At 37.9% G+C, this 21,154-nt stretch overlaps 1 protein-coding gene across 1 annotated transcript in view; it reads right to left on the bottom strand.

Annotated features, from left to right (window-relative positions):
• The window catches only part of LOC118810153 (CUB and sushi domain-containing protein 1-like), a 597,007-nt gene that overhangs the window by 215,003 nt on the left and 360,850 nt on the right, over positions 1-21,154 (bottom strand). The window contains 4 exon segments of the mRNA XM_036573713.1: positions 3,359-3,483; positions 5,872-5,953; positions 17,378-17,455; positions 19,522-19,634. Of these exon segments, the coding sequence (XP_036429606.1) occupies positions 3,359-3,483; positions 5,872-5,953; positions 17,378-17,455; positions 19,522-19,634 (398 nt within the window).

Raw genomic sequence — 21,154 nt, 5'->3', positions numbered from 1 at the left:
TTTTGCTTATTTCAGTTTGGTTTGCATGAGTGAGGAGGTTATTCTGTATGATTCATTATGCGGTGTAATAAAATTCAGTTGTTCGAGTTTAGAAAGGTAGGGCAAGGTCTTCCACAACATTTCTGCATAAACTCACCTCTTGACTTTTATCAGTGTGATCTTTAATCTTTAATACTGCAACTGAAATCTCAGTGAAAGATTCTCCCAACTAAATTAATTAGTTGCCCTACTTTTATAGTAGAGTTGGATAAAATCAGGAATTTGCATTTAAACTGAAGACAGCTCTGTAGACAGAGGAAAACTTGTATTTTCTAACAGCCTTCAAATAATTCCATAAGCCCTAACTTTAAAGCTTAAACTTTCACATTGTCCTCTTATCATATATTAACAGAAGAGGATAGCAACCATACATTTATTCAGTTACATGTACTTAAGGACAGCTGTGATGGATTTAGACTTCTGAGTGTTTTCAAATGATAATTCTTGTACATAAGTATGTTTGTGAGAAACCTAATCTTTTTTCTTACTCAGCTCCTTTCATTTGAGTTATTAATTAAATGTTTATGTTTAATTTGATTCTGTTCGGTTGATTCAGCATCTGGACTGTGTTGTTGATGCTTACATCTCTTACTTTTAAGCTTCAGCATTTCATTTTAATTAAAAGTAACATAAAGAGATGTTTTCTTCTACTTATGGCCATTATATTTTTCAGCAATAAATGATCTTAATATTCATGCATTCTTTCTAAAATGGCTTAAAAGAGGGATTTTTCACTTATTTGGATGAAACAGCCTTTAAGAAATGCAACGGGACTTGTAAACAAATTGTTGGCAAAGATATTTAGACTATTTATTGCAATAAGAACTAAAATACAGTAACAAAGAAATTAGAAATAATCAATGTCTGTTTTCAGTAAATAAACATGTGGACGAATGAGCACGAATCATATGCTATGATATGTTGTACTGTAGGAGGCGCTGTCTGAGGCAGTGAAAGAAGTACTATTTACAGTACTGTTTATGCAGACACTCTTATTAAGAGCAGTTATAGAAGATAAGGGCAGTGATAAGAGTTTTACCTGGATGACTTTTTCTTCCCCTGTATATCTCCTGTTTTCGTAGATTAGTTTTTTTTTCTGATACATTGCCTATGACAGGGGTCGGCAACCCAAATGTTAAGAAGAGCCATTTTGTCCTTTCAACAAAAATCTAACCACCTTGGGAGGCACAACATTTTATGTTTATTGTACCATCTTTGCTGTAAATATGTCTTAGAACGTGCTAATGTACTAGTGCAGGCTAAAAATATAATAAGACTTACTTTGCTCTGCTTTACGCTTCAGCTCAGCTATAGCCGCATTTCTCGCATCTCCGTAGAATAGTTTATTGTAAACTGTCTCTCAATGTTCAATCTTTTACAAGGCTTAAGTCATCTTCTCATGCGGCAGCTACTTTTTAGTGTTTGGCTTTTTAGTGTTTGACAGTTTCTCGTTGCAGATTAAACGTATCAGGAAACCATTTGAGTGCTTATGAACGCAAATAAGTCCATTAGTCTCCAAACTATCAATGTTCGCCTTAAATCTTTCGCTTTGCCTTTTCGTTAGCTACTAGCTAGGCGAGATTGTTGTCTGCGATGCTATGTGACCAGCAGTCTGCATGCCAACCTGCAGTTTAAAGGCCAGCAAAGCTTTATTTTACTGCAAAGAAGAACTGTTATTTTTACCTAAAAATCTAGTTCTGCTCTTGAGCCGCACAATAGGGCAGTAAAAGAGCCGCATGTTGCCGACCCCTGGCCTAATCAGTCATTTTTGGCAGCATGGCCATCAGTTACGGGCTTTAAACAAAAAAGTTTGTCAATCTTAAACTGTGATAAAAAAAAAAAACTGGCTATATTTTTGATTAGACTTTACAAAACTCTCCATAAACTTTAAAATATAAGGGACGCAAATCCCTGGTCCGGAATCTTGTGTTTGAACAAGCTCTCGTCAGACTCTTTTCCTTGTGCCACCACTCATCAATTCACCATAGTGCAGTGAGAAGACATTCACATTTGCAAAAAGCAAGCAAAAGTTTAATTAAAGTTGAAACTGTGTATTTAAATGAGGCTTCTGTCCAGGTTAGTGCATTTTTGAGATGTGAAGAGAGGCACTGTGGGTAGGCACTCAAAATGACTGAGTGTAATTAAAGCAAACATCACGTCTAATTAATTTGCTAGGCGGATGCACGAAACAACAGAATGCGGATGGGAAACAAAGAATGAATGCCTTGCCAAAAACCTGCAACGGGCACAAAAAGGCTATTGTACATCATACGACTTTGTAGAAAGGCTGCCACAAAAGAGTGCACAGGCTTTGCATCTTAAATAATTGAAAATGATATCTTAGGAAGTGAAAACATCTTAAAAGTAGCAAACACGTAGTATTTCTCATTATCAAAGTTATTTAACTTATTTCTAGACACTTTTGCTTGTCATTTTATCATATTATATTAAAGTGTCTTATTACACTGACATATACTTTGTTTCGAGCACTACTGCTTTAAATAAACAAAATTAAATGGTCTGCCAACAGAATAAGACTTTCTCTAAATAAAATTACTTTACACAGTTAAAAATGTATAGAAATCAGTTAAATAATCTAATATTCTTATAACAATCTCATAATGAGAAATATTAGATGTATTAACTACATTTAAGATGTTTCCACTTGCTATGATAGCATTTTTTTGCAGTGTAGAAAGAATCTTGGCAAGTGAAATGATCTTAAATCTAGTCAATATATCAAATGATCTCACTATTTTGTAGATAATTTTGATTGTTGTAAATATGCTTGAAACCAGCAAAATTTCTCCCAACATGGTGAGATATTTTCATGTAATAAAATTACTTTAAACAAGTTAAAAAAATAAAAAGGTCTAGAAAAAAGTTAAATAATTTTATATATTTTATAATAATTTTATATAATAAGTTTATAACAATCTAAGATGAGAAGTAGTGGATAAATTAACTAGATTTAACATTATTTCACTTGACATGATATAATTTTTAGCAGTGAATTATTTCTCTGCTGGGCCATCATAATATGTACAGCTTCATGTTTAGATTTATGTGTAAACAAAAGCATTAACAGTACGTATGGCGTGGTGGTTGGATTATGTCTTTTGTGCATGTGCGTGATTAAATTGCAGTGCACCAGAATATGAACTCTGCAGGCCTTGCCAGATGCTACCCCGGATAAAACTATGGATTGCACGGCTTTGCTCTTCATTGGCATGTGGCGCGCATCTCGCTTAACAGCATTTGACAATGTCCTTACAGAAAGTGTCGGGACAGGGCCGGGGTGAGCCATATTCGCACTTACTCCGACAGATCGGCCTGTGGTCACTCCAGGCAGCCAGGGTTTCAGTCACTCTCTGGCAAGTGATGCTCTTTGATCCCTGCAGCACATAGCTGTCATCGCAGGAGAACTGGATGCTGGCTCCGACCCTGCGGGAGTTTGAGGGGGGAAAAAAATGACCGTCAGCGAATGACCTGCTACGTAAATCACACACATTCATTGCAAGCTCGCAGGCCTTCTCACTCTCTCTTTCTCTCTCTCTCTCTCTCTTTTTGTCAAATTGGAAAGGGTGGTGGGAGAGCAATGCAATTCGCGAAGCGCTTGTCTCAGCAGCCGGACTTTCGCCTTCCAGTCACTAAACCTGCAATAAACAAGGATTTTTTTCAGGCCCAGTTTAGCCCCCTTATTTTCTCAGTCGTCCCAAAGCAGTTCTATTAAATTGAGTGCTAGAGACAAGACTTCAGGCTACACTGAGGAGGCTGCGTCTTCCGGATGAGCTTGAGAACTATCAAGCGTAAGTATGTCCCATTTTTCTATGTCATTTCAATAGAATTATGCAATTATATAATTCATTACAGATTAGCTTTGTAAACAACTGCATTTACATTTGATTTACATTCTGTTTTGAAAGTTTTTAGTCTACTTTTTTCATTCAGTGTTTGACTTCAAAAGATGACAAATACATGACAAAAACTGTAAAGAGTAATTTTTCTTTCGTCAAAAACAAAAATTCTCATCAAATTCAAATCTTTTATTATACTTACAAAGAAAATGTACTATGGACTGAACATGTATATTCATTATTTTTCCAAAATTTCTCTGCTTGTTATATATCGATTCAGTGGCAAGCCCAGATAATTAGAGCCAGGCCTTCAGTTCAGGATGTAAATGTCAAAAGACAGCAAAAAACAAGGAAAAAAACACCTCTAATGTAATGTTAATTTCTGCTAGTGCCCCTGTGGGATTTTAGTAGTATGTTAGTGCTAAGCTAATGGCAATTCACATGAACATTTTCAACATGGCCATTTAGACTTTATAAAAGACATTCATTTCATTTGAAGTTTGTAAAATATATTTTACCTTCTACGTATCAGTTTCACAGTGACTCTTTAGTAAAGAGTCCTGCAATAGAGCTGCCACTGTTTTACATTTCTAATATCTGACTGAACCCTGGTTAGACTGTGGCTCATAATCACTGTCACTGACAGATACTGCCTTTTTTAAAATGTGACATGGACTGAATATACATACTTCATTTCTTCATCTCTATATTGTGAATGTTTATTGCCAATACTTGAATTCTATTACATCCCAACCATCTTCACTTACGTCAGTGAGGCATGTTTAAGCCTGAATCTGTGCAGTTTGGAACTAAGTGGAACGTTAAAATAGCCCGAAAGCCACTGTAATATCTGTAATTCTAGTGTTCTGATTGCCAGCCGCATTTCTTCTAGCCACATGTAAAACTGGAGTGCTTGGTCAACGGCCAAATAATGTACTGGTGCCTCTCCATGTTAGTTCTTTGATCAGCTTTTTATTCCCTCTGACAAAACTCTCTGCAACATTTAACAACATATAGCATTTACACTTTACTGTAGCAACACTTCTGGCAGTAATATGCCACTAAGTTAGTTTATCAAGTCTCACCTTGGAGATGCAGCTGGGCAGTGCAACATTTTCTAAAATTTTTATAGGTGTTTTGAATTAACTAATTATTAAGCTTATAGGTTGCCATTTTCAGTTTTATTAGCTTCAAACATCTCTCATTAGCTAACAGCGGTTATCATACCTGTTTTTTGGGTGGACAGGGTTGCCAGGTCCAACAAATCTCCAACGCAACCTCTGCTTAAAAGCCGTCCATCAAAAGCTGAAACTTTATAATGGTTGTCCGTAACTGCATAACTAGCCCAATTTGGTGGGAAAACTGCAGACCTGGCAACCCTGACTGTGGGTGCATGCCCTGTACCAAACACTCCACAGCAAAACCAATGAACAGTGAAAGTGTGTGATTCTACATAACCACCTGTTCCGTAGGTGTGTGTGCACAGCTATTAAACATTTAGTAGTAACATCATGTCAGTACACAACTTTGTGCATGTTAGAGCACCTTGAAATATGGAAGTAGTACATTATTGAAAACCATAAACGGCCATTTCAGAAACGTGGTCCAAAAGGTAGACCAGGTCATTCAGCCTTTTAAATCAGTTAGCAGCCTAAATTGGATTAGGTTTGCTAATTTTACTACATATGTGCACTGTTTGGCTCTGTTCTCTACAAAAAATACAAACTTTAGCTCAAAACATGCTATTGGCACTTACGAAAATGATTCAGATTGCGATCGGGGCAATATAACTCCACTAGGACATCTGTAATTGAGCAAATTTGACTTGTACGTCCCAGGCCCTGACGGCGCAGCGGCATGGAGGCTCACACTGCATATGTCAAACAGCAGGGTCGGCTCTAATTACGACAGAGCCATGCAGCTCCTATTACACCGGACAAGTGTAGCAAATAAGAGAAGCAGGGTGAGGACTCACTGGAAGCTGGAGCCAATTCGTTTCCCGTTCTCTGGAATCCCTGGATCTGGACAAATATCCGCCGCCATCCCCCCTTGACTCACTGCATCAAATAAACAGAATGGAGAGTAAATATCACAGAACATTAAACAAGGCTCAATCAACACATAACCTTTAACCTATAAATGTGATGTTTCATTAACTGTTCAGGCATACCTCAGATCATCCACACTTACAGCACTGTTCATTAACCAGGAATCAGGTTTGTGGTATTAATGATTGCTGTCAATGTTTTCAGTAACAGCCTATGCAGTGTGGAGTGAAATATAACTGCATACTAGGTGTTTTTAGATGTTTTACCACTTACACCACTTCTCATATATTAAGTGTATTACAACGTCTTCCTTATGTTCATCATTCTAGTTAATCTCACATTTCTTTTCTATTCTTTTACAACCTCCTACGTTTTTGAAACGTATGAATTTGTAGAGTTCTAACATCGTAATAAAATCATTTTATATGTGTGTCTGCAACAACATATTTTAATATCACTGATTTATGTATGTGAAACTTCTTTTACTTAATTTCCAGTCAAAGCAGCCATTAAGTACAGGTTATTCATTTTTCTCCTCAAAAGGAAGAAGAAAGTCAAAGGAAAATAAGGAAATAAACAGGAGTTTCTGTCCACATGCTTATGAATGAATATGCATGAAAATTCAACCAGCATCTAAGACTAAACTTTGGAGGTGTAGAAAAATATCCCTGCATATTTCCTTAAAAAGTGCTAGCAAATCTCCTGAAAATAATGGAAGCTTTCTGTGTAAATTTATGTTAAATATATGCTTTCTGCTTTTTTTCTGATGCTGAAAAATGTAAATGAAAATAGACAATAAAGTAAAATACAATAAAATACAACAAAATAAATCATTTTATAAAAATAACCCAGGAACCTGAGCTATGCATTTAAGGGCTAGCACACATAAGAGAAGAAAGTGATTTTTCACCAAAGAGCAGCATTCTCTACATAAGCTGCTGCCTTAAAGAGAGAGTAGTGAAGAAACGCTGACATGAGAAGGTTTTATGTGTCAGGCAGGACCAGGAAAAAAAGGCCTACAGTGACTCCAGGCACAGATCAGAAAAATAGCCCTCTAAATCGTTACTTCATGTTATAAGAAGATCAGGGCCATTAGTTTCAATCACAGGAAAATTCCACTCAGTTGCGCTTTAAAATCAAAATCTATTGCAGACACAGCAGCATAACCGCGCCAGTATTCACACCATTGGTTTGGTTTATGGTTTATAGAGATGGACATCAGAATTTTCACACAAAAATGAAGGTTCCTAAATGGTTCTTGGTTTGAATGTATGTTTGATTGGTACAGAACCTTTAAATCATGTGGACGTTCTTAAACCTTTAACAAGATTCTTTATTCTTGCACCTTTTATTTACAATGATGGATCGCTCACTGAAACATTATTTAGTGAACCAAAAGGTGGTTCCTCCAGCGTATCCCTCCAAAGAGCCCTTTTTAGCATTTATATTTGTAAGAATGTAACAGTTTCTGAACTCAAAGCATCAGATTTAAGGACAAACACATAATGTGGCTTCTGAGCTTATGGGAATTTCAAAGGCACCTTCAGAAACGTTAAAAATAAACAGATTCAGAACAATAGCCTAGATAGCACGCATAGAAATATAATAACTACATACTAGAAGGTATTTTTAGATGTTTTACTTAAAATGTCAATAATTAGAAAAAATACATATTGTATACTTGATTAAAGTTTATTCTAATATTGTAAAGTGTCCATATCATGGAAAACTCTTTTTCCATTGCTATTTTAAAATAAAAGACCCCTGTAAAAACCTGTATACTTGATTAAATATTATACTCTTTTGAAGTGCCCATATCATTGAAAACTACGGAGCCCTGCTGATGATATCCTGTATAAATAAAAATAATGTGTGGTCACAACTTAGTAAGCCATGGGAACAAGATAATTAAGTCGTGGCCACAACTTAGTAATCATGGGAACAAGATGATTAAGCCTTGACAACAGCTTAATAAGGCATTACCTCATTCCCACACCTAATCAAGTCATGGCCACTATTATTATCTCACTGCATTATGATCACGTTCCCACAAGTTAAAACGGCGTGGCCACGCATTATTTTTATTTATACAGATGTCACCAGCCAGGCTCCTTAGAAAACCAATGTTAAAGTTTGAAGATATGCCATTCACTCCCCAGCCACACCGTCCATACATGGAAACTAAGCCTGTCTGGAATTTAGGTTTGTGATGTCATTTCAGTTTAGTGTACAGCAGTTTAGCCCCACTGAATCACGCTGAAGTTATGAGGAGTGATGCAGTCCGGATTGCTTTTTGAATGATGCGCAATACAAGGCAGCCTATGAGGACAGACGTAATTTACGTATATCAGTCCTAAAGGCATAGTAAAACACTTAATTCAATTTCAAGGGCATCTTCAGAAATTCTGAAAATAAATAGTAGTAGCCCATTTAGTGTGAAATGAAACAACACACTAAAAGATATTCTAGATATTTTATGCAATATTTTAATAATCAGAATACATAAAATGCTGTATTTGTGATAAAATATTATACTATAACTATGTATTTAAGTCATTTTTGTGTGACTGTAATACTCCAGACACATCTAACATTTCTTCTTTTTTCCCGCTTCCTACCTATTTGAAATCTATGGAGCTGTACAACACTGGCTTCTTGCACATCTCATTTACAGTGATGGTTCTTTAAAGAATCATTCACTGAAACGTCATTCGGGGGACCAAAAGTGGTTCCCGCAGGCTATTACTCCAAATAACCCCTTTTAGCACCTTTATTTATAAGAATGCAATGTTTCTGAGCTGGGAGCATCAGATTTAAGGACAAAGAAATAACATGGCTTCCGAGCTTATGAGAATTTCAAAGTCACCTCCAGAAATTTTGAAGAAAAAAAAAAATGAATAAAAGCTCATAGAAAACAACAAATGGGGCTGGTGTGCAGAATTAAAACAGCATCCTGTACATTGGAGAAAGGTGCAGTATTCATCACTGGGCTTGGGCGGATTGCGTTCGCAGATGAAATATCTATTCTAGCTGTGGTGACAGGGGATTTAGTGATCAGGGGCTCAAGGCTATTTCCCATAAAAGACACAGAGAGCGAGCACATGAGAGAAAAAAAGAGAGAGGGAGAGAGAGAGAAGAAGGAAAACAAGGAAAGGTCACAGCAAGTGTCCGTCACGTCCACTCTGCGGCCCTCCTGAGCCACGGCGCGTTTGCGTTCTCACCTCAAACGCTGCATCACTCCCTGACACCGCCTGGGTTCATTTACTGGCCAAAATCACATTAGGTCAGCTTACAGATTCTGCTGCAGGCGCAGGGCGGTAGAAATAGACCTCTCTCTCTCTCGCATTCTCTCTCTCTCGCGCGCGCTCTCGCATTCTCTCTCTCCCTCTTTCTTTCCATTGTGTTTGCATCACCAAGGAATGAAATAGCATGGCATCTTTTCATAAAACATTCTCAAACTGCTGCTCCTCCAAAGCCCAGTCTTATAAATCCAAAACAATTTATATGCTGAAAACTCTGAGATGGTTTTCAATTAAACTGAATTTCATGCACGAGTACACGGACTCGTTTCTTTACCGGCCTGCTATAGGAACACCTTCAATGGTGCTTTATCATTCATCACTATTTTCCATATCATGGAAACATTTACGCTCATTTTTTATTTTTATTTTTTATGTTTTTTTTACATAAAAGAGTTTGACGCAGTATGTAAACACACATGGATAATATTTCAAGACATGCCATACCGTTCACACACGGAAAACAGGGGCAGACTTCGCACTAGGCCAAGAGCCCCTATGAGCCCCATGAACATACACATTAGATATGCATGTGTAAATGTTAAATAACCCATCCCAAAATATATATATTATACATACAATACTGTGCAAAAGTTTTAGGCACCTAAGCACTTAATTCAAAACCTTTTATCATGACAATACGTCTGTTTTTGCTTTTAAAAACACCATATATTATTCGAATAAATGCAAATAAACATAAATATACTAAAAAGTCATGAGAACTTTGTATTTTGAGAAAAGTAGTTGATGTTATATGAGCTAGTTTGAAGAACAAATTTTGGTTCCAGATTTCTCTTGGACACCTCCAGCCATCATACGAATTTGTTAGTCTCCATCACCACCACACCTGATTTAACATAATTAAGAACTGATTAGCCAAACCAGATACTAATATTGGGCTTCCAGAAGGAGAGGTTTGGAAATAGCTAAAGGTTCTACACACAACATTCTAAACATCAATATAGCAGCAAACAATTTTCTATGTAAAGATATAGTTGAATAATAAAGTTACACCCCCTCTGTTTGTGTTGTAATCTGAGCTTCTCCTTTTTTTGTTTTCATAGCTGGTCTGGCCGCACGTGCATGTTAGTTCTGCCCTGTAAAAACGCTGGCCCTCCCCACATTTTGTTTTTTCCTCTGCAAGAGACAAAGACAGTGACCGCCCACACAGCACTGTGTGTGCTCAGTTGAAAGCCACCTTCTAAATATTCCTCCACTGAATATTCTTTGAAGTTGACGAGGCTGAAGTCGGCTTCCTATACGCTTTTTCCCATTCTACCTTTAATCATGCAGCAGTTCTATTCTGCGTCTGGGATGCCTGAATATACTGTATCTGCCGCATCACTTAGGGTGAAACAGGAAAATTCAAACAAGAAGCTGGTGAATAAGAAGCTGACTTCAGCTTCATCGCGAGAGTGTTGAACAACAAGAAAAGGGATAAAAGAGGTTGCCCTGTTTCTGCTTGACAGGTGGGTAACATTAACTTATTTTTGCTGTTTCACAGAACCAGTAGGTCAGTATTGTTTTGTCCCGTTTGCTTATGTTTGTGATAGCAACTGGTTAGCTTCACAGCAGTAATTGTAGCGACAGTTTGCTAAACCCCAATCGAGCTAACGTTAGTTACACTACTTGTTGCATGGTTGTTCGCTCTAACATTGTACCATGTTATTAGTCCGGATTTAATTAGTCCGGATAATAAGGATTTTATGGCCATTAAGACCTAAAAAGACATGTCTGCCAGCCCAGTGACTATCGACTTGGTAATGTGCATCCATGAATTTGGGGACAATTCTCCAGAATTGTATAGTGTGCCTTTAAATTAACACAGTGACATATGCAAAATCACTACTTTTTATACTGATATGTATTTATTCTAATATTAGTGTTTTTCTGAGCAAATAAACACTTACTGCTCAGACAAATAGTTTTAAGTTTTCTCAGAGGGTCCAAAACTTTTGTGAAGTATAGAAACTGAGCTGCAAAAACAGCCTGTTTTGAATTTACTGTTTCTGTGATGTCACAAAAATCATCTCATTTACATATATATGCCTATTCTGCTTATAGCAGTTTAGCCCTGCCCATTAACACTGAAGTTATAAGGAGTATTTCACCCTGGGCTGCTCTCTGAATAAGACACAATATAGAGCACAATACAGAGGACATTTACATATATCAGTCTTAAAGGCACAGTAACAAAAACAGCCGGTTTAAATCTAAGGGATACTGAGAGGTTGGAAAATGGTCATGTAAAAATGAACGATGACTGTTTTTGGTACATAAAACGACACAAATGTCATAAGAAGACTTCAGTGGGAAAAATGGAATACAAGAAAAATGCAGGATATGGGCCCTTTAAAACGTATGCAGAAGGAAACATCTAATCATCAGTAAATACTAAATGCTCCACCAGTATGCAAGCAAAACAGTAAGATGGTCTGAGGAAATACCGTCAAGGAGGAGCATAATTGGGGGATGCATTTGATATATGTGACACAGAGTTAATTAACTAGTAATAGAATCGCATTACCTGCCCTGTGCCGGGGCGTCTATCTGTGACCATGGCGAGGGATGCGATTTCAGCGCAAGGTCAGAGGATTTACGAGCGGTCTGGGCCAGCAGCTCGCTCACTAAAACCCTTTTGATCAGCTGTCATGTCCTTCCGTTTGATGTGGTCTTCAAATGTCATCGCCTCTGATTGTTGATACGAGTTTCAGAAGTGATTCTGCGTGATCAAAGCGGGGCATGATTTTTTTTTCCTCGCTCTCTGCTTTTCGTCTTTCCTATACCACCCTGAAATCGCCTGAGCATCCATGGCATATCGTAAAATATCAACAGACATTAGAAAACATGCAAATAAACATATAGAGTAAAAAGTAAAAGACATTTTAGTTTTTTTAATAGTTATTAAGACGTTGATATGGCTAGAAGAACACACATTTGCTTCCTGGTTCCTGCACTCCAGCTATTGCATGGATGTATTAAAGGGCCCATATGATGTACCATACTTCTTTTTAAATAAAAGAGTTTGCTGTGGTATGTAAACACTGCTAGCATTTCAAAACGTACCATTTACTCTCCAGTGCACACAGCCCATCTATAGAAATTAAGCAGCAAAAACAGTGTCTGTTTTGAATTCACTGTTTTTGTGATGTCATATGTACACCTATTCGGCCTACAGCAGTTTAGCCCCACTTATTTACAATGAAATTATAAGGAGCGTCAGTCTGAACTGCTTTTTGAATGAAAAACAATTCAGAACAGCCAATCAGCTCTGTTGTGTTTACATGTGTCACTCTCTTAAAGGCACAGTAACCAAAACAGTCTGTTTAATTCTTAAGAAATGAACGAGGTTGGAAAATGTTCACACAGAAAAGAATTATGAACCTTTTTTGTTGCATAAACTCAAACAAACATTATAAGTGGACATGGAAAACAGTTTAATACTATAAAATTGTAAAATATGGGCCTGTTAAATTCCATAAGCTTTGGATCGTTTAGATAAACTAGGTATTGGATGGTAACTGTAAATACTGGACTGGATCACAATATATTGTTTAATTGTTTGTTATTATAATGTCAGTGTTTTTTTAATAGCTTTATTAAATATCTTTTATCATTTTCTCAGATGTTCAAAGACTTTCGCATACAGGAAACATCTGACCCGGTCACATTTTTTCCCCACATCTCTGTACACCAGCGCTGATGGTTTTTACACCACTGAACTCTCAAACAGTCAATTGTTTTTGTAATGAAGGTTTAGTCACTGCAGCTCTACTATATTATCCATCACTGTGTAGTAGCGGATGGACTGTTCTTGCTGTCTGATCACGTTTTGCATTGATGTTCTCAGTTACCTGAGCAACAGTGACTCTTCTGTTTTTCTTCATATATCCCCTCAATGCACAAGCATCACACTCATGGAATGTCTATTTACTGATCTAAATCCAGAAGTCAATTTATTCACTGTTCCTACTAAAACACTGGCCAGTTAAGCACTCTTTGTGACTTTTGCCATTTTGATTCAAAAATCAAGGTCAACTGGGCCTGCTCCGCATTTCTGTACACGCCACAGAGCATGATAGGATATTAATTGCTTAATTGTATCATGTAGTACACCTGACTGGAAGCATCTGCACTAGTTATGTTTCTCAATTAAAAATAGAAATATACTAACAGATCTGATCAAGGCACTGTGTGTTATTCTCTTGCACTTTCACTTTTTATCTTTAATTTTTTTGTTCAGTTATTTCATGATATTGTAACATACCACCAAGTTGCAGTCAGAAATATAGAGATATGCTCAGGCTTAGGTCTTATAGGCTGTGTATATGAGAAGCCACTTATGACGCATACAGTTACACTGTATTGTGTGTAGATGGACTGGCAGAGGAACCCCAATGGATGTGTTTGAATGTAACAACTTAGATGTAATAGTTATTACATTGTTATAATTTAATAATTAGGGACGCACCACTACCGATACTGGTATCAGTCCAATACTGTGCTCATTTAATTGTACTCATGTTCATAAAAATTCAGATACCAACATTCCAACACCAGCTGGTACTATGTGCCGTAAGCCGAGTGTATAATGCCGCACTAATGAACGAACCACTCAAACTGGCAATGAAGGAGGCTCCGCCCACACAGAGGAGAGTTTCTGATGCCGCGGTTGGACAGAAAGCTGCCGGTCACTTCAAACATTCCGGACTGGCAGATTCCTGCCTATTTTAACACACACGAACACAATCACATCCTTTTCCCCAACAGAGGGGAAACAAAGTTGACATTTGCTAGCTACCAAAGTCCATATATACTGACTTTACTCTATTTGACTGAATATAACTGCGAGGTATTAATGGTTTTTTTTCAACTTTCTTTGCAAAATAGGCTGTACAGAGAGTATATTGTCCTACCGTGCAACGTTACATTTCAGTGCACGGCATGCTTAGCCGAGCTGCTGTTTTTACTCAGCGCACAGTGTGTTATTTTGAATGAAACAGCTTTATCTAAAATTGTTTACAGACAGCTTTCTGTAAGGCTACGTTTTAAGTAGCATGGACCAATGTGAGCATATAAACCGTAGGCTTTGTTAATTCATGATGGTCATCAGCTTACAGTGACTTACAGAACAAGACTTCTAAAATCACACAGTGTATGTCTGGCTTTAGAGGACATTCAGCTACAGCTCAACCAGCCAAACAAAAGACTTCAGAAGAGACCCGCTCTTCTCCACTGCAGCGCTACTCCATCAAAGGTAACTAATGTAGTTAGCAAAGTTAGCTAATGCACTTAATTTAAAATCAGCTAGATTTTAATGATTTAACTGTTAAGGCAAATTGCAGTCATTTACACTAACAACTAAGTAGACTACTCAGTATGTTACTGGACTCAGTATCAGCAAGCACTAAAAATATCTACTCGTACTCAATTTTAAAAAAAATTATATCGAAGCATCTCTAAATAAGATGATCCAATACTGTAATACAGTATGAGTCAAAAGTTTGGACACTCCTGCTTACAGGTCCACATTTCAGAATGATAGTGATGTCAGAATGAAGAAACAAATTGAAAATAATGGCACAATTACTTTCTGGACAAAATGAGCCACAATACTACAAGGCATGTGCTAGCATAAAAATTATAGTTTAATCTAGATTTAAAAACACATTTCAATCTTGCATTCAAAATAAATGCTATTCTATAGTTTAGAAGCAATATAAGAAAACGATCTTCCACCAGCTGAGCTGCAACAGATCCTAGATGTTTGCGGTAATCCTGCTTCAGCTGAGTGAAGTGGTCTGCACTGGTTAATAAGGCTTTAAACCTCACTGAAGACAGAGGTTTTTGAAAACACTCCAGGGTGGAGATTACAGACACCTTAGTTTTCAGTGTTTTTGTGTGGACGACCAAACGCAGCTGTCAGTTTTTTTAGAAACTCTCTGCTTCAGCTTCACGGCATGCTCCATTTTGCATGGTAAACATGCTTGCAATATTCGTTTGACATCAAATGTAATGAGGTGTTATCACCTTTTACTGGGCTGGAATGCTCACGTGATCATTCTGATTCATTTTTACGCTCTCCTGTGGACGGAGACAAACGCTGCAGGCAGGGATGAAGATTTTCTTGAAAGTGAAAAAAAACTGCAGATAATGCCTTAGAGATATAACTGATATAGGACTCAAATGATAAACTGGCATCCAAGTGTTACACCAACCATTAAGGTCAAGGATAAAATGTGCAGCCTTATTTTGCGCAGACTTGGGGCCCAACAGCAATGCTTTTGTTTTCCCTTGTAAACCAGCCTTTTATGTATTTAACACATGTAATGCTGCAAAAAAGTGGTAAACAAATTAAAACCATTTTATACGGTAGATTCTTTAAAATAGCCCCTCTTGGTCTTGATGCTGACACACACTTACACACTCTTGGTATTATCTCAAGCAGTTCCTTGAGGAGCCACCTAGGACACTTTTCCAAAACTTGTTCCACATATGCTAAACATTTGGCTGTTTTAGAAATAAAGTAATTCACAGACATCAATGTTACTATGCATATTAGTTAATAAACTAATTTTCAAACATCTAAGCTTAATGTGTTTAAACAAAAATATTGTTAAGATTCTAAAATACATGCAGTTAAACTGTTGTGTCCAAACTTTTGACTGGTACTGTAAATGTACTCTGTGAATTCTACAGACAGAGCACAGTCGAAGTGCATTATATTAGTGGAGTCAGCAGCCTTTTGCGGTGTTAATTGCCACAAAACACGCTTGATGAAGCGGAGAATGGGCCAAATTATTGATACGGTATAATCTGGTGTTTAACAGGAGGATTTGGAGCTTCGTCAAGGGCATCTTCTACCGAATGCATTAGGGACACAGGGTGGGATGTGAGGCATGTGAGCAGCAACAAACACCGCAAGACTGCTTGTAGGAGTGAAAGAAACAAGGCAGGAGTTAAGAGGGTGCCGAGAGTCCTAACTGCTTTATGTAACTGCTCCTGATTGTGTATTAAAAAAATGTGTGGATACACTTTTTTTACCCCCTATGGGGAATATATTTAGCTTTAGAAGCTTCAGATCTGCTCTGTATCTCCGCTACTTTGAACTCGATGGGGCGGATGCGTTAAACCCCACTGATACGTTTCTGAAACACACAACTTTTCACTTCACATCAGCCATGTGGCTTTATCAATGAAATATTTACGCATGGAGTCTCAGTCATTGGGCTCTTCCTGTCACACTGCTTAGTGATTTGCCGGAGACAGCTGATGCTTTGAGGGCCAATATCCTGTTATGAATTTTCCTGCTTTTATTAAAATAAAAAGGTTTGTTAAACTCTCCCCAGAACATACAGGCTGCAGACAGTCTCTAGCGGAGTTACTAAAGTGGAGGGAAAAAGATTGTGCTGTTCCTGGCTGTTAGAGAGCAAAGTTACAGCCGTGTGTAAAAGTTTGGGCATCAAATGACTTGTTTTGTTGATTTTCTAAGTAAAAAAATAAATAAATAATAAAACACGGACTGTGCAAAAGTTATATGTATTTTTTATATTTTCTGTTTTTTTCATGTTAAGCTCTAAAAATTATGTTAAAACTAAAAATTGTTTACTCACATTGGCAGGAAAATGGCAAGTTTAAGTTATCTGTACAGGATGTATTAATTTTCCATGGTAAACACTAAAAATTATATTAAAACTAAAATTTGTGCACTAAAATTAGCAGGAAAATTGTATTTTTAAGTTATCTGTAGAGGATGTATTCATTTTTTTCCCACTTAGAAAATCAACAATACATGTCATTTGACTGGAGGTGTTCAAACTGTATTACTGCAGCCTTTCAAAGGATCCATTCAGACATCTGTGAAGAGTGGCTGAAGTTTATCTTGTCTACATTCTTGAATTTGAGCAAGCTTAAAACTTTGCTCCATACATATCAGCTTGAACTAATTTTGGAATAAATATATCTTAATGGCATAGTAGCAAAGACACCTTGTTTCAGAGATAAACAGAGGTTGTGAAATGGTCACGATAAAATGAATTATGATGTTTTAGGTACATAAAGCCACACATACATATAACAATAGTACAAGGGAACAAAGAAAATCTTTGAATCTGGGCTTTAACAGCATACTTACAGACAGCATTTTTGTGGTTTGTGTCTTTGTTCGGAAGCATTTTTACTCCTCTGGACTTCAGCTCTATGGCCTTCTTCACTGTTGAGAGAGAGAGAGAGAGAGAGAGAGAGAGAGAGAGAGAGAGAGAGAGAGAGAGAGAGGATAGGGATGAAGAACACTGAAAGAAAATGTAGGGCGCTTTATAATCCATTCACGCAATTAGCAAAAAATGATCAGAGTACCAGAGTGGCATAATGTGCCAACACCTCAATGAGCTCTTGCCACTAGCATGTAACCCTGGAGGAGCTGGTCTTGTACTGGGCCTCCAAATGAGGCTTCAGGTGTGCTCTCCCTCATCAACACAGTGACTAGAGAGAGCAGGACTGACAGCAGCGCAGCCAGGGGGAAGCAGGGAACATGACTGTAGTGAACGCAAGAATTAAAGAACACCCTGAATCACACAGAGCTTTAAACAGGCCTGAAATTTGGATGAATCTGAATATATGCATGTGTGTAAAAGTTTGGAATCAATGTTTTCATTTACATAAGAAAGATACAGGGAGATTCACTCGAAAGAGGCCCCGAATATTCTGTAATAACTCTCTCTAGGACGAATCAATCTGATTGAAACAATGTGCAATGTGCTCCTCAGTATATGGAGCTTTGAACAAGCCGCGATGGCCTGCATCGAAACAATGACGTAAGCGCCGGACAGCCGTCGCGACATTTAACCTCTGTTTGCAACTTCCAGGGGCATACCTCCCATACCCCTTCATGTGTCTGGCAGAAAACGGAGATCACTTCCTGCATCGCATGTATTGCAATCAATTACACATATGTCAAGGTATGTAGCGCATTTTTTTGGTTCAGACTGCTTCATCCTAACAGGAGATACAACAGAATATTCAGGGCCTCTTTCGAGTGAATCTCCCTGTATATATTTATTTATATATAAAGAGGATTATAGTATGCTTTCAATTAACTTATATTTTACTGCATTTTCTTTTTACTGTATTTGTATTTATTCTTGTGTTACACTTTGGCAACTGAACACCTGTGTCACCTGTGTGTGCACCTGAAAGTAGCTTAATTTACTAACCAGAAGAGCCGTTTGGACATATAAGGACACTTGCAAGCAGCCACCTCACTGGAAGGACATTTCCTGGATGTTCACATCATCTGGAGCCAATATGGATTTTGGTGTAGCTCATAAGTTGCAGTCCTGTAATTATGCTGCATGGGACGCCAATTATGACCCAAGAATCATGAGATAAATTAACTTTGCATAATTTTCTCTCAGTGTGACATCACCCCATCAGTAGGCTGTAATGAAATTGAAAGATGCTATTGTTCTTTTTTTCTCTTTTTTATTCTTCGAAGGATAAACAGGATACACACAATAATGAGAAAGCGCTGGGGCAAAAGAGGAGAAGATCTGTTATAGGAAATTATCTTTATTTCCCAGGAAAAGTTAGTGTGCTAACCTTGCAAGTGAGGATAACCTACTTATTGTGATACGGAAAAAATGACGCACATCACACATCTGTTGATGCTGTGCATTTATACTACTCGCTGTATAATGCATTATAGAACGCGCAGAAACTGAAAAGTAGGTCCTCGATTTGAGAGAAATCTATATTCCTGTCACATGAAAAGGAAACATCAGGATCTGTGCGAAACTCAATATTCACGTTCGCGGGCTGCGCTGCATCACCTGCTCATTATGCAAATTGCATGCGCGATCATCAACTCATTTCATGGAAACAATATAAAAATGCCTCGTTTTGCGTTATTCATGTGGGAAAGATGTAAAATCCTCTGCAGTTTCCGTAATTTATTTCCTGCTTTTTACGGGGGGTGGAGGGGGCATGCTGTAGTCCACAGCAGGAGCTCGGGTCCTGCAGCACAGAGTCGCCAAGACAAGCCAAGATGTCATATTTAGCCATGTTACAGGACAGCATGCCAGGCGACATGCCGTCACTCACTTGCCAAGCGTCCCACATCTGCCAGGAGAGAGGGGAGAGAGAGAGAGAGAGAGAGTGGGGAGAGAGAGAGAGGGAGATAGAGAGAGGGAAAGAGAGAGAGGGAGAGAGAGAGAGGGAGAGGGAGAGAGAGAGAAAGAGGGAGAGAGAGAGACCTTCCCTCCCCAGACAGACCCCCCTTACCTTGATACTGGGCACTAAATCCTTTCCGTCGATGGTTGCTGTCGGACGTGAAGTGCAGCCGCAGCCAGTTCTTGCTACTGATGACAGGCGATGGCAGATTCATGCCAGTGAGCCTGCAAAGACAAGATTCTCATTTCAGTGGAATCTTAACAGCGACTGAAAAGGGCAACAGACATCAAATATACGGTCAGATACAGAGAAATAAATTGAATGGAAAATTTGCAGAGCGCTGCATTTTAATCATTACAAGATGAGATTAATTAGGTGTTCGAGTTTTGACAAATTTTGCAATGTGGAGATTGAGAAAGCAATTTGCAGCATTAAATTACACGTGTTCGTTGTAAATCAAGGCTGGGGAGGCCTCAGCGAGTTTTCTTGAGAAGGCCTCTGGGTGCTATTAAGACTTTGGCTACAGGGACTTTTTTCTTCTGGCCTGCCTTTTTGTGCCTTAACTGATGTCACCTAATATGTGTAACACTTGTGGCTGGCAAATATGACAATGTTTATCCTTATCGTGATAAATTATGTCACAATATATCATGATACACTTTTCTGAACACATTGTGGATATCGTCAGTGCTTAGAAAACACTTCTCAACTGCATGTTTGATTACAAAGAGCATAATTCTGTGTATTTAACTGGATTTAGTGTAATACAGTACGTGAAATACCAATGTTTAATACAAATCTTTGGACTCAAAGTTATCAATAGTGCTTTTTAAACATGGCTCTAGCCTTTAATGACTGTCATTAACCTACACAACTTCTATTAAGGTTGCTTTTGTCCATTTTGATCAGGAAATTATGATATGACATTGTCACTGTCCAAAGAAAAACAAGTATCTCTAAAATGGTAATTTTGCAGGAGAAGGCAAAAACCTTTCACACAATGCAAAGGACAGCTGCTGAGCTCAAACGATGTAGAAAACTAAAAATCGCAAAAAAAAAGGGATACTCCCTTTTTTTTGACAGCGCCGACTTGTTGGAACTTGTTGGAGTTCAAACGAAAGCAGGACTGGGTCACTAACAAAACCCCCCAAAAAACTGAGTACTCTTCAAGAACAGGCCTTAATTAGTCTTTATCTCATACAAATTACTGGAAAAATCTAAAAGAAGGAGTTTCAATGCAATCAATGCACACTCTCAATTAATCCAACCAATGCCCATACTCAATTCTCTGAATTAATGCAAATAATACTCACTCTATTCAACCATTAGCTATGTCATGAAATATCATGAAACAGTGATAAAAACAACAGCCTATCTGTTTTTGGGTTGATGGCTTCATTAAATCCAATCATTTACTTAGCTGTTCTAAGTACTCCTTGTTTGAATTTGTGCATCAAAATTATATCAAAATATATTCTGATTCATTTCTGACAGAAACGACAGTCAAACCAAACCCTTTGAACTGGCCACACAAAATGCTCCAATCAACAACCCTTCCTGTCCTTTTATCTGTTTAAATCATCTACCCCTTGTTTTAAGAGCCTACAATACACAGACACACACATCATCTAAGCCGCTTATCCTTCTGGGTCGCGGTGGGGTGCCGGAGCCTATCCCACCTGTCACTGGGCAGAAGGCAGGACACACCCTGGACAGGTCGCCAGTCCATCGCAGGGCAGACAGA

The sequence above is a fragment of the Colossoma macropomum genome, unplaced genomic scaffold (assembly GCF_904425465.1).
Source record: "Colossoma macropomum unplaced genomic scaffold, Colossoma_macropomum, whole genome shotgun sequence".
NCBI lineage: Eukaryota > Metazoa > Chordata > Actinopteri > Characiformes > Serrasalmidae > Colossoma > Colossoma macropomum.
Note: the sequence above shows the minus strand (reverse complement) of the source record. Positions and strands in the feature narration are given on the sequence as shown.